Consider the following 13,775-nt stretch of genomic DNA (forward strand, 5'->3'; position numbering starts at 1 on the left):
TGTAAAACTGGAGAATGTTTTCTAAGGCCTGATTCCCTCACCTGTAGAGACCTGTGCTAGGAGTGGAAATGGTTTTCCATGCATCAAGGGTACACGCTTGGTAACAAAGGCTTACTCTGGCCTACGAAGCCAGGCCTCAAAGCCCACAAGATGAAGTCAGTCAGAAGATCTCACGAGCAAAGAACACGGAGCTTACGTGGACTAGAATGACTAAAACAGCTGGAAAAGAACATGGCTAAGATCTTCTGTCAAGGAACAAAATAAGGAGGCGTCTGGAAATGATACAAAGATGGACTACTGGAGGTAACCAGGAAGACATGACTCAGCTACGTAGTGTCAAAGCTCCTTGACTTCGGTCTGTTACTTTAACATAGAAAACATTTTTATCTCCGCAACTAAAAACTTACCTTTAAATGTCCTAGGAACCCCTTCTTGTCTACAGGCAATATAGAGACAAGCGGAAGCTATGGCATCATTAGCTCTTCCCTTCAGGCTCTTCTGTTCATACACTTGCTTGAATAAATTATTTGTTCGATCCTTTAAAGCAAAGAAACGAAGTTTAATTAACTCTAGGCCATTTAATTAGTTGCAATATCAAAATTTCATATGTTCATTAAATTATGCTAAGTCAATGCCAGAATGGCTTAAAGGAGACAGACAAGAACTTACAACTATATTTCGAGGGAGGTTGATTCTGTCTGCCATAGTAGTGATTTCTTTGAAAGCATTCATCATTGCCCGATCAGAACTACTCATTGTTCTCCGATTTTGGTACTTAGAATTGCCAAATTCATCAAAACTTGCAGCTCCTGTACCCTGTAAAACAAAGTTTTATAACTTTATGCAAAAAAGTTTTCAAAGAATGAACAGACATTTCTAAGAAAACATAACTTACATGATCTGACTCCATATGCCCAAGAAATCTACCCTGTGCCTCCTCCCTATTCCTTAGTAGAACAAATACCAGGTCAAGATGGTTTAAATGAGTATCTGTGAGAGAAGCCAATAACACAAACTGTCACATTAACAGACCTAAGGAGAAAAATTGAAGGATCTTCTCCAAAGGTGTTATAAAGGCAGGCAAACAAAATTCAAAAGCCATTTCTCGAGAAGAACTCGCAAAATACTACAAATGAGTGGGTGGTGCTTATTAGAAAATCACTCCTCCAGGCTTAGGCCAGAACAATGATTAATGGAGAAAAAAGGCTCTGTTTTACTGTGCTTCACTTTACCGCATTTAGCAGAGACCGTATTTTGTTGTTGGGGTGGTGGTGGTGGTTGTTGTTAACAAATTGAAGGTTTGTAGCAACCCTGCATTGATCAAGTCTCTTGGCACCATTCTTCCAACAGCATTTGCTGATTCCAGATCTCTATGTCACATTCTTGCAATATTTCAAACTTATTCATTATGGTGATCTGTGCAGTGATCTTTGATGTTACTCTCGTAATTGTTTTGGGACTCCACAAACTGTACACTTCTAAGACAGGAAACTTAATAAATCTGCATGTTCTCACTGCGCCACTGAGCAGCTGGTCCCCCCACCTTTCTCCCTCTCCTCAGGCCTCCCTATTCCCTGAGACACAATACTGAAATCAGGCTAATTAATAACCCCATAATGGCCTCTCCGTGTTCAAGTCAAAGGAATAGTCCTATGTTTCTCGTTTTAAATCAAAAGCTAGAAATGTTAAGCGTAGTGAGGAAGGCATGTCAAAAGCTGAGACAGGCCAAACGAAAGGCCTCTTGTGCCAAACAGCCAAGTTGTGAATGCAAAGGGAAAGTTCTTGAAGAAAATTAAAAGTGCTACTCCAGTGAACACACCAATGATAAGAAAGCGCAACAGCCGTATTGCTAATGTGGAGAAAGTTTTAGAGGTCTGCACAGAAAGTCAAACCAGCCACAACAATCCCTTAAGCCAAAGCCTAATCCAGAGCAAGGCCCTAAGTCTATTCCTTTCTATAAAGGCGGAGAGAGGTGAGGATGCTGCAGGAGAAATTTCGAAGCTAGCAGAGGTTGGTTGGTGAGGTTTAAGGAGAAGAAGCTGTCTACAGTACAGAAAGTGCAAGGTGAAGCAGCAGGTGATGTAGAAGCTGCAGCAAGTTATCCAGAAGATCCAGCTAAGAGAATTCATGAACACGGCTACACCAAACAGATTTACAGCCTTCTATTGGAAGAAGATGCCATCTAGGACTTCCATAAACTTAGTTGATAAAGCAGCTGCAGGGTTTGAGAGGACTGACTCCCAATTTTCAGACAAGTTCTACTGTGGGTAAAACACTATCAAACAGCATCACAAGCTACAGAGAAATCACTTGTGAAAAGGAATAGTCAATTGACAGAGCAAACTTCATTACTGTCTCATTTTAAGAAATTGCCAGGACATCTGGGTGGCTCCGTTAAATGTCTGACTCTTTTATTTCTGCTCAGGTCATGATCTCACTCATGGTCATGGGATCAAGCCTCACGTTGGGTTCTGCACTGACAGCACAGAGCCTACTTGAGATTCTCACTCTCTCCCTCTCTACCCCTCCCCTGCTCACACATGCACATGCGTGTTCTCTCAAAATCAATAAATAAACTTTAAAAAAAATTTGCCACAGTCACCTACCCTTCAGAAACCATCAACATCGAGGCAAGACCCTGTACCAGCAATAAGGTGGTAACTTGCTGAAAGCTCACATTATGGTTATTAGCAATACAGTATTTTTAAATTAAGGTATATGCATTTTTTTTTTTTTTTTACATAATGCTACTGCATACTTAATAGACTACAGTACAGCATAAGTATGACTTTTATATGTACTGGGAAGCTACAAAAAGGCATTTGACTCTCTTTATTGGAATATTTGTGTTACTGTGGTGGTCTGGAACCAAACCCGCAGCATCTTTAAGGTATCCCTGTACTAGGAAAACTAGCCAATATAATGTAATTATAATTACATAATGTAATTAGACAAAAATTATATTAACTATACTGGTGTAATTATTTTAAAATTAGGCAAGAGAAAAATTAGAAGTACTAATTTGAGAAGGAAGTGGTAAACGATTTGCAGATAGTCTTTTTGTATACTTAGAACACTCAAAATCACTGTAAAACTGCTAAAAATAATAGAATTCATTAGAGGCAAGGTCAAAATGAATAGAAATCAAGAGCCTTCATATGTATAACCAAACAGAAGACAATGAAAAACAAAAGCGCCAATACAAAACAACAAAAAAGATAAATATCTAGGAATCAACTTAAACATTCAAGACCCTTATGAAGAAAACATCCTCTGACGGACACACATGACTTAAGGAAGTGGAAAAGCATACTATGTTTCTGGACAGGAAGAAGTCTACTTTCCCTAAGTCAACTTGCAAATAAGTCTAACCAAAACCTCACTGAAAATACCAACTTTTTTTTTAACAAAGTGATCCTAACCTTTAAATGGAAAAGACTAGTGAAGAAAACGCTAAGAAAGAAGAGCAACGAGGGAAAACTAATACTACTAGATACTAACACAGTGTGGTGTGACATGTGACTGACTAGGCCAGGACAGAGAAAGGACACAATGTCCAGAAATATTCCCAAATACATACAGAAAATCAGTATATGACAAACGTAGCATCTTAAGAATTTCTGCAGGGTAGGCATAAACAACGGTCAAAGGATACAGGAGAAAACTAGTGATAGTGGTTATCCTGTTTTTGACAGGGAAAGAGGGTTGTGGTGGGAACTGAGTTTGGGGGTCAAGAGAAAATTTATTGTGTTCTTTTTACATTTGTGTATGAGTCATGTATTTCCTATTAAAAAACAAACACTAAAAGAAGTTACAGTGTCCATTAGTTGCGATCTTAGATTTTAAAATGTCCTCAGTATGCTTTTTACTCAGCCTGTAAGGCTAAAGCAAATGCAGAAATCACCTACTTAAGATACTATCAGCTTTTTTCAAAGCCCACACCACTTTTCAAATTTTATATGTACTTTATAGAGCATGAAAAAATAATTAATAACTTGCCTTTTCAGAACACTTTCTTAAAAATAAGACTATGCAGTGGTATAGATGAAGTTCTGAAACAGCATCACTTGATTAGTTTCCTTGAATATTGCCCCCTCTACTTCCAATTCAGATAAAAGAGCAAAAAAGAGCCAGGCTGCCAGACAGATTACACTACTGCCTTATCTAATAGCAGCAGCTACCATTTACTGAATACACACTACATGTTGTTATAAACACTTTACAATACGTTCCCATGTAACCCTCAATGTTTCTATGAAGTACTCTTATTCTCACTTCACTGATGAGGAATGTGAAGCTTTATACGTCATTTCGGTAGGTCATAAATTCACCAATATTAGAAAACAGGCTATGCTGACCTACAATTATCTTAGGTAATGTGGGGGGGAAAGAAAAGACATTTATAATATTCAAGGAACATATCAATAAGATCTCATAAAGATCTACACTCAATTTTGGGGCAAAATGTGTTTCATGAAAATAAGGGCCTAAGATATAAAGACTAATTTTGATCTGTGTGGAAGATATGTGTAAGGAAACAATCATTCCACAACAGTATGACTGGTAAATCTCATTCTCAGGTCAAGATTCCTCACGGGGCAGTGACTGATACTTTTGCAAAGTTTCCAAACCCCCAGGTCTTTGGTCAGTCCATACTTGCTACTTCCTGTTGAACGGATTTATTACCTTGCCAATCATGGTTGACAAATCTCCATCACTCAGTAGAGGATTCTGAGAGTCTCCAACTCGAGATGGATCTTTTGTTGCTTTATCATTGCTGAAAGTTCTCCATTCAGACCCCACGTCAATAACTCGGTCACCTAAAAATACAAGCACAAGTCTAAATAGGATCTACTGAACACTCTTTAATGCCCAACTCAGGCGCTTTTATTCCTAGGAAATCTCAACATGGACATCCAGGCTCCAGCTTAAGTATCAGGTCTCAGACATCTGTCCTAAAGCGTTCCTTTAACTATGATGCCAGGCCAATAATAACCCTTTTTAGACATTATGCTTTGATTAGTCATATTCTAACTTCTGGAAGAAAGAAGTATTAGTCAAAATAAACACACACAGCAAAATAAAGCTATTCATATGTGATACAAAGATAAATGTGATTCAAAACCAAAATTTGCAAGGGACATAGAAAAAACCAGAAAGCACTTTTCACAATTGTATTAATGCACACAGTTTCATATAAAAAGTTATTAAGCTTTCATGTTTTGCAAAGAACTAAGCTGAAACTTATGTTTTAGTAACTACTAGATGAAAAAAATATTTCTGGCCAAATAATTTATACAGAGTAAAATGTTAAGCCTAGAATTAGTGAGAAGAAAGCCAGGTAGGTATTTTCTTTTTAAGCAAAGGGCCAGTGGTAAAATAGGTCACGCTAGGAAACTAAATATGAACAGATCTGGTTGATCACTGCTTTGGGGGGAATGCTCAGTAGCTCGTAACATCTCCACAGCGACAAGAGTTATTACCACTGAACAGCTGCCCACGCTAGTCACTGTGTAAATGTTCTCTTTTAATCCTCCCAGCCTGATAAAGGTAGGTACCACTTTTACTGCCACTTTAGAAATAAAATTTGTGTAAGATGACACAACCAGAACGGAAATAAATGTGCAACTGATCCCAAAGACTGTTCTATACTGGATTTGTAAAACATGAGCTTTTCCACCAAAGTGTGACAAAACTGAGAGCAGGAACCAGACCATTTTCATTGTTGCCTAAAGAGAAAGGAGAAAGAAATGGCAGAAATTAGTTAACTCAGCAATTAAAAGAGCTTCTGGTGACAGTCAATTAATATAATGGTTACGAGCACGGACTGTACCATTTGCCACTTAGCCTTGGACAAATCATGGCATTTCTCAGCTTTAAATCTCCCTAATAACCTCACAGTCTAAAGATCATAAGGATTAAATAAGCCAAAACAGGTACAGCACATGCATGTAAAGTGATTAAAAAGTTCAAGGTGAGTGCCTGATATTAGCTATCTACTACTAGGAAAATGAAAATAGTTTGACACATCTTCTGACATCTCCCTCCTTTTGAGACTTTAAAAGTAGCAGAGTGCTCCGCTACAGGTATATGACCAGAAGGACAGCAAAGAGAAAAGAAGGAAGGAACTCAATGTAAACTCTGCTAAATCCTCTGAACTACTGTCTATGTAGTACATTAATTAAAATGCTTATGAACCAAGTATAGTAATCTTAATCTAATCTTACTGCTTTATTTAAGGAAGGAGGTAAATGTGCAACAGAATCATTCCTGATGGTCCTGGAATAATTTATATTTCTTTGAACACTCAAAACACTTGGGAGTAACCAGATATCACTTGGACTATTTCCTGTTACAAGGGAACTGAGATGAGAGGCAGGGTCCCCATCTGCCCTACCCGTATGTAGTAAGAATGGCCAAGGAAAGCAGAAGCAGGCAGATCAGTTTATAAGGCAACTTCAGGAGATGAGAGATTGAGCAGGTGGCCCAAAGTAAGAGAAAAAGAAGGTTAAATGGATGGGACTGTCATGATGGATTTTTCTGCTTCCCTCTCAAAAAAATAAACATCACTAAACTTGGGAAGCAATTCTAATTATATAAATTAAGATTTTAAAAACTTACCTGAAAGTAACAAAACCTGTAATAATGGACTGAAGTCTCACTGCAATACTAACTAAACAAGGCCTGTATCTCAGAGACCAATTTAAAAAGACTGATTTTTCTTCCTTTTCATAACAGAATTATAATAATGCCTGCTTACAAATGTGTGTGTGTGTGTGTGTGTGTGTGTGTGTGTGTGTGTGTGCAAAACAAAACTACCTGTATTCTCAACACTAGGGAAAGCCACTGTAAATATTTTGGTATATATACTTTCTGCCTTTTTAATTCATGTGTATGTTTTTTCCTTAAATTAAAATTAGATCATATTGTGCCTGTTCCATGAAAAGCTCTGTTCACCAAATCCACATCATAAACACCAAAACAAGATTGTTTAAACAGGTCAGCCCCTTTAATAGCATCTGACAATTAAAGGGATACTATGATGTCTCCACACACTATGTTTTCAAGAAAAAAAAAAGTGTATCTAACTTTCCTAGTCAAAAAACAAAAATACACAAACATGCACATAACAAAAAACTATGGCCTTCATATCTGGAGTTACTTGCAAAAATCTAAGTTCAAATAAAAACTCAAATGTCATCATTAATTTGTTTAATGAATGAATGAAGAGAACACGGTATATGAAAAGGCAGGTAGGTATGCTCACATGTTTTTAAGTCTCTCTAGAAATCTAAAGATGAAACATCTTGGCTAATACTTTATTTCATACCATTTTCCTTTTGGCCCCCCAAAAACCTCCCAAGAGTCTCTTTTATTGGTTGCTTTGCACTGCCTTTAAAAAGACAAGATGGATTAGGGAAAAAAGGGGGGTGGCGGGAGTTGGCCTAGGACATTATAAATAGAAAAGCCAGAACCGGGTAGTGATGTAATTTTTCCACATACGTGGGAACAATCTACATGACTCATTCAACAATCTGTGATTTGTGCTAAGAGACATTCCCTCTTTTTATATTTTACTGCTCAAAACATAGCATTTATAAGAAATAAAATTTCCAAAATAACTCAAATAGCACATCATGAAACTATAACTAGAGCACCAGATTAAGTGCACGAGTAACAAAATAGGGCAGACCATTCAGAAAAATCAGAGTGCATAAAGGATTTTCATTTGAAGAAACCTAAATGAGGCAGCATTTTAAAAGATGCTCTGGAAGGAAACTGCAATACAGTCTTTTCAAGGGTAAGTGTATAATCAACCTTCAGCAAAGAAGCCTGCCAATACACACACACACACACACACACACACACACACACACACACACACACACACACAACCTCCGTATCCTTTAATGTTCCACAAACAGGAAAAACATAGACATTTTTACCAGTTATGTTCTCAACCAAACACTAATTTTTGCAAAATGAACCGAGACAGAAAGTCTCATACAAGAATCTTCACAGCAGCATTACTCATATTAGCTAAAAACTGGAAACAAACCAAATGAGTGTTAACAGGAAAATGTATACAATGGGATATCCCTCCACAAATAAAATACTGATACATGCAGTGATGTAAATGCATTCAAAAACTATATGCTGAGCCCGAAAAAAGTCAATTACTAAAAAAAATAATAAAAAATAAAGAATAAAAAAACTACTATATAATTCTAGTTATAGGAAGTTCAGGGGCGCTGGGGTGGCTAAGCTGGTTAAGCGTCTGACTCTTAGTTTCTGCTCGAGTTATGATCTTGCAGTTTCATGAGTTTGAGCCCCATGTAGGGGGAGCCTGCTTGGGATTTTTTCTCTTTGCCTTTTTGCCCCTCCCCTGCTCACATGCTGTCTCTGTCTCTTTCAAAACAAAAAAATAAATAAAAATTTTTATAGGAAGTCCAAAAACAGGCAAAATAATCTCTGAAAATAGAAATCAGTACAGTGGTTGCTACTGGGCTGGGGGTGGGGGGCAGAGGTAACAGATTAGAAAGAAACATATGGGAACTTCTGAGAATGGAAGGAAATGGTCTAAACACCTTGATTAGTGTGATTATACCAGTATATGCAGTGTCAAGATGTCAAAATGCAAACTGTATATCTGGGATCTGTGCATTTTACTGCATGTAATTAGACCTCAATAAATTAAAAATAAAAATTCGCTCCCACCATAATACCGTTGATTTTGAATTAAGTCACACCAAACCTATCCATGATTTTGTGAATAACAATCTTCTTGGACAAGGGAATATATATACTCTTTCTCAAACTCATCTTTTAGATTATATGTATGTCACATTTATGACTAGATCTAATTTTTTTCTGTTAAAAATCTCATTTTCTAACTAGTAATTGCTGTAATATTTTATATGCTTATATTCAGCCACTTTTAATAGACTATTAATTTTTAAAATTTGATCTGAATATTCTAGATATAGAATCTCATCAGTGGCAAAGAACTTGTTCCCCTTCCAATGTTTAACTCTCATTTCTATATTATATCTAAAGCGCTTGTCAGAACTTTCAAAACAATGCCTTTGATTTAAAACAGAAATGTCTCCAATATTTCAACATTATGCAGAAAAGTAACAGGTGAACTGAAATAGTCATCTATTAAAACATCATTCTACTCCAATGCAGAGTGTCTTATATTATTAAGAATGTGTTGAGTTCATTAAATGTCTGTCATCTTAGCAAACCATAGCATTTCTTACGTACTATCTTTTTACATTATAAAAGCGAGCCATAGTTGTTTGTGGGTTATTATTCTTCTAGTACTTATGTGTTAAGATAAATTAAGTTACTCTGGAGTAATAAGTAATTTCAGAAGGTTAGCGGCTTAAAATGAAGATTTTTTTCTTATTCATACCACATGTCTATATAGGGGTAGGACAGCTTTCTATGCCATCCTTATTCAAGATGATAGAATTCCTGCCACTTGAGACATGCTAGGGGGAAGGATATGTATTAAGTTATGCACTGACTTACATATACTTTCCAATAGTAACATTTCCACTCACATGTCCTTGGCCAAAGCCAGTCAAGGAGTGATGCTTAACTCTGGAGGGGATGGAAACATAAATGTACCATGTAGCTGAGAAGAGAAGAACCAGAATTATTAGCAAATAATCTTCAATGTTCTTCCACATGACAATTAGCAAATAGAATCAAGCACGGTATTTTGTGGGATTTATGTATAAATTCATAAAAAAAAAAAAAAAGATTGCTCTAAGACTTCCTTTTTCTGCCACACAACAAACCAAGGAATCAGAGTTAATTTTACTGGCTGGTTATTTGCAAGTCTTGACTAATAACATTTTTTAAATGTTTAAAAGATACATTCCCCACTGGTGTGTGGATTCTTGACTTGCAACCCTAAGCGTCTTCCGGTACAATGTAATGTTTTCTTCTATTGTACCTTTAATACTTTACAATATTCACCTGGATCTTCAAGTAGAACCATAATGGCTATCTTGTGTTTACCACTTTCTCATTCACTCTTTATAGTCTCAGGTTTCTTCTCTGCTTTACTGATCCAATTTCCTAGAATGTTGTCAGCTAATCACTATCTCAAACAGTTTTATTATGTTTGTTTCCTTGTGCTATCTTATTTCTTTCTGACATTTTTAAAAACTTATTTATGAGAGCGAGCAAGCACGCATGTGCAAGGGAGGGGCAGAGAGAGAGGGAGAGAGAATCCCAAGCAGGCTCCGCCCTGTCAGTGCGGAGCCCAACACGGGGGCTCAATCCCACAAACCATGAGATCATGACCTGAGCTGAAATTCAGAGTCAGGTGCTCAACCGACTGAGCCATCCAGGCACCCCTCTGAAAACATTTAATAGAAATATTATGGAAACTTTATTTCACCGATCACAAAAAAGCATTTATTTTCCATAACTTCCTTCTAGCGAGCTACATCAGGAGAATTTTGTTCAGTCCGCTGGATCACTGCTCCTCTTCATTGTAATAATCTGTCTTTAGAAGCTCCATGTGGACTTTTGTGCCTATTCATCCTGTACTCCTGTACAAAAGAACATGTCAATCCATGTCCAGTGGTGGTGGTCATGTTGGAAAACCTTCCAATCCACCACTACCAGTAATTCTCAGTCTCTCTGCGTACCCACAGTCCCTAGCAGTTAAGATATGACCCAAAGAAAATAAATTCCCAGTATGACTCTACAAATTTATTAGGAAGGATACAGGCAGGTTTGTAATTAAAGCAAAAATAATAGTGACTTAAAACAGGCTATAACTTTCTCACATTAACAGTCCATAGTTAATAGTCATAGACTAGTGTGACCCAGGCTCCTCCTATCTTTTTAATAAGCCAGCTTCATCATGATGAGCATTTTCCAGCCTAATATGGCTGCTGGTGGTTCCCTTTATCATGTCTGCATTCTAGCCAGTGGAAAGGAGAAAGAGGAGGCACTTCCTTATGGCAGGATCTAGAGTTGTACATACCCGTTTTATGTACAATCCACTGGTTAGATCACATGGTCATACCTGGCTACAAGGGAAGCTGGGAAATACAGTCCAGTTGGGCAGCAACATGCCCAGTTAAAACATAGGGATTCTATTACTAAAGAAAGAGTGAGACGATCAGTGGCCTCTACTACTACAAGGAATAATGGTTAGCTATGAGAGAAAGGAGAGGAGAAAGAATGTCCAGTAGAACCAGTATACTTTGCCTTATACTCTAAAGGAAACAGTACACAAAGACAGATATATAAGCTCCTAACCAAGCAAGTTATAAACTACAAATCCAACCAGAGGTATTCTGTAGTACAACATTAAAACCAGAATGGCTTGGGGCACTTAGGTGGCTCAGTTGGTTGATTTCAGCTCAGGCCATGATCCCAGGGTTGTGGGATCGAGCCCCTAATCAGGCTCTGCACTGACCATGGCGTCTGCTTAGGGCTCCTTCTCCCTCTATCCCCCACTCACACACTCTAAAATTTAAAACAAAACAAAACAAAAAGCAAAACAAGAGAAAAACGTAGAATGGCTCATAGTAGCAGTCTAAACACTGCAGGGGAATACTGCAACATACTAAAAACAGCCAGGAAGCCAATATTGGAGAGTCTGATTTTCTAGGCCTGACCTAGATTCAAAACGTTTTTGTTTCTTATTGTAAACTTAAATTAATAAAGGTATTTTAAAAAAGAGTATCAGAATCACCCCAAACTTCAATTCTTTCTGCCATCTTTCTGGAAAATGATCTTACTTAAGCATTTTGGTATACAATCAGTAGAAAATTCAGAAGTAGGAATCTTAGAACAACAGTCTGCAAGTTACTTGTGGACATAGGCTAGATTTATCTAAAACCATTTTGTCTGGAACTACAAAATTTTTCAAAACATGCCAACTCTAAAAGTTCAATAATCAAAATGCAGTACTCAAGGTGGACAAACCCTAAGCATGGAGTTTTTTTTTAATTATTTTTTTTTTCATATTTATTTATTTTGGAGAGAGAGAGAGAGAGAGACAGAGAGAGAGAGAGAGAGAGAGTGTGAGGAGGGGAGGGGCAGAGAGAGAGAGGGAAACACAGAATCTGAAGCAGGCTCCAGGCTCTGAGCTGTCAGCACTGAGCCCGACACGGGGCTCAAACCCACAAACTGTGAGATCATGAGCTCAGCCAAAACCAGACACTTAACCAAGGGAGCCACCCACGCACCCCAAATTGGAGTTAAAAAAAATTTTTTTTTCAACCCTCAGAAAGTTTTACATTTATTTATTTTTGAGAGAGAGAGAGAGAGAGAGAGAGAACACGAACAAGTGGGGGAGGGGCAGAGAGAGAGGGAGACAGAATCTGAAGCAGGCTGCAGGCTCTGAGCTGTCAGCACAGAGCCCGATGAGGGGCTTGAACTCACAAACTGTGAGATCATGACCTGAGCTGAAGGCGGACACTTAACTGACTGAGCCACCCAGGCGCCCCCCAAATTGGGAGTTTTTAAATTAAAAAAATACTAAGGTACTGTGGAAAATTGTTTAAGTCAACACATTACATTTGTTAAATCTAATGCTGAAACTGAAATGCATCTTTAGCTTTCACGCCTTCTTCAAGTCATTTACCCCTTTCTAACCATTCCTTCTTATGATATTTCAAAGAATCTTGATTTTTGGTTTAGTGTTACTAAACATTCTTATCAGAAAGCCTGGATTAAAGATAATTTTCAAGAGAAGTCTGATCAACAGATACTTTAAAAAGAAATACCATTAATACTATAGCCAGTCTCTAAATCACAGTTTATTTTCCCCAAATGTGAACTGAGTAAGAACTCAAAATGAATTATCCCTTAGAAACAACCCACATCATGGTTAATTTCCCAGCATGACGTTTAGGCCCTTAAAAAACAAACACAAAACTGTACAAGTCGAGAGTATAATTACCATTTGGAAAATCATTTGTAAAGGAAAATGCAAAATGCATTGTAAATTCCATCCCTGAGTATGTCAATACATCTTGCTTTTCCTCAAATACAGGCAGGTTTGCAGCAGCATCTAAGCTAGAGACCCGCAGCTCTCATGGAAGATGCATCCTAACCTTAGTCACAATAATTTGAGTCATTCACATACCAGTACTTTTCAGGCCTCTATCCTAAGACACATGTTTCTTTTTCCCTCCACTTGGAATGACCTTCCCTCCATAAACCTTTACTCATGCTTAATGGTCATGTTTCAATGTAAATTCAACAGTAATTTCCCCAGGAAATCACTGCTTCCTTCCTTTGTGTTCTTACCAAACTTGGAAGATCTGTAATAGAGCTTTTACCATGCTATGTTGTATTAACGCACCCTCCTCCCTTTCACGCGCTAGCCAGAGTTGCTCCAGAGCTTGCTTACAGCATCTGATACTTCTTTCACTCTCCCTGCCCAGCACACCGCTTTAACAGAAACAGGCCTGCTAAGTCCTACAGACCTGGATTTGAACCACTCTGTCACTTACTAGATGTGGAATCTTCAGCTAATTACCTAAGTACTCAAAGCATCAGTGTCACTCAAAGGGTAGCTGTGTAAACTGAGTAAAGTTAGTAATTCTCTGATGCTTAAAGTAACATCTACATTAAAAATTCTAGGGATGCCTGGGTAGCTCAGTCAGTTGAGCGTCTTGCTTCTTGATTTTAGCTCAGGTCAGGATCCCAGGGTTGTGGGATCAAGCCCCATGCTGGGCTCCGTGCTGAGCATGGAGCCTGCTTCAGATTCTCTCTCTCCCTGTGCCCTTCTC

The 13,775-nt window shown here is 37.9% G+C and overlaps 1 protein-coding gene across 1 annotated transcript in view; it reads right to left on the minus strand.

Moving 5' to 3' along the window:
• Positions 1–13,775, minus strand: part of GTF2B (general transcription factor IIB) — a 49,308-nt gene that overhangs the window by 4,474 nt on the left and 31,059 nt on the right. The window contains exons 5-7 of the mRNA XM_019837386.2: positions 4,687–4,820; positions 670–816; positions 408–537 (exon numbers count right to left, since the gene is read on the minus strand). Coding sequence (XP_019692945.1) covers positions 408–537; positions 670–816; positions 4,687–4,820 — 411 coding nt within the window. The remainder of the gene's footprint in view (positions 1–407; positions 538–669; positions 817–4,686; positions 4,821–13,775) is intronic.

The sequence above is a fragment of the Felis catus genome, chromosome C1 (assembly GCF_018350175.1).
Source record: "Felis catus isolate Fca126 chromosome C1, F.catus_Fca126_mat1.0, whole genome shotgun sequence".
Lineage (NCBI taxonomy): Eukaryota > Metazoa > Chordata > Mammalia > Carnivora > Felidae > Felis > Felis catus.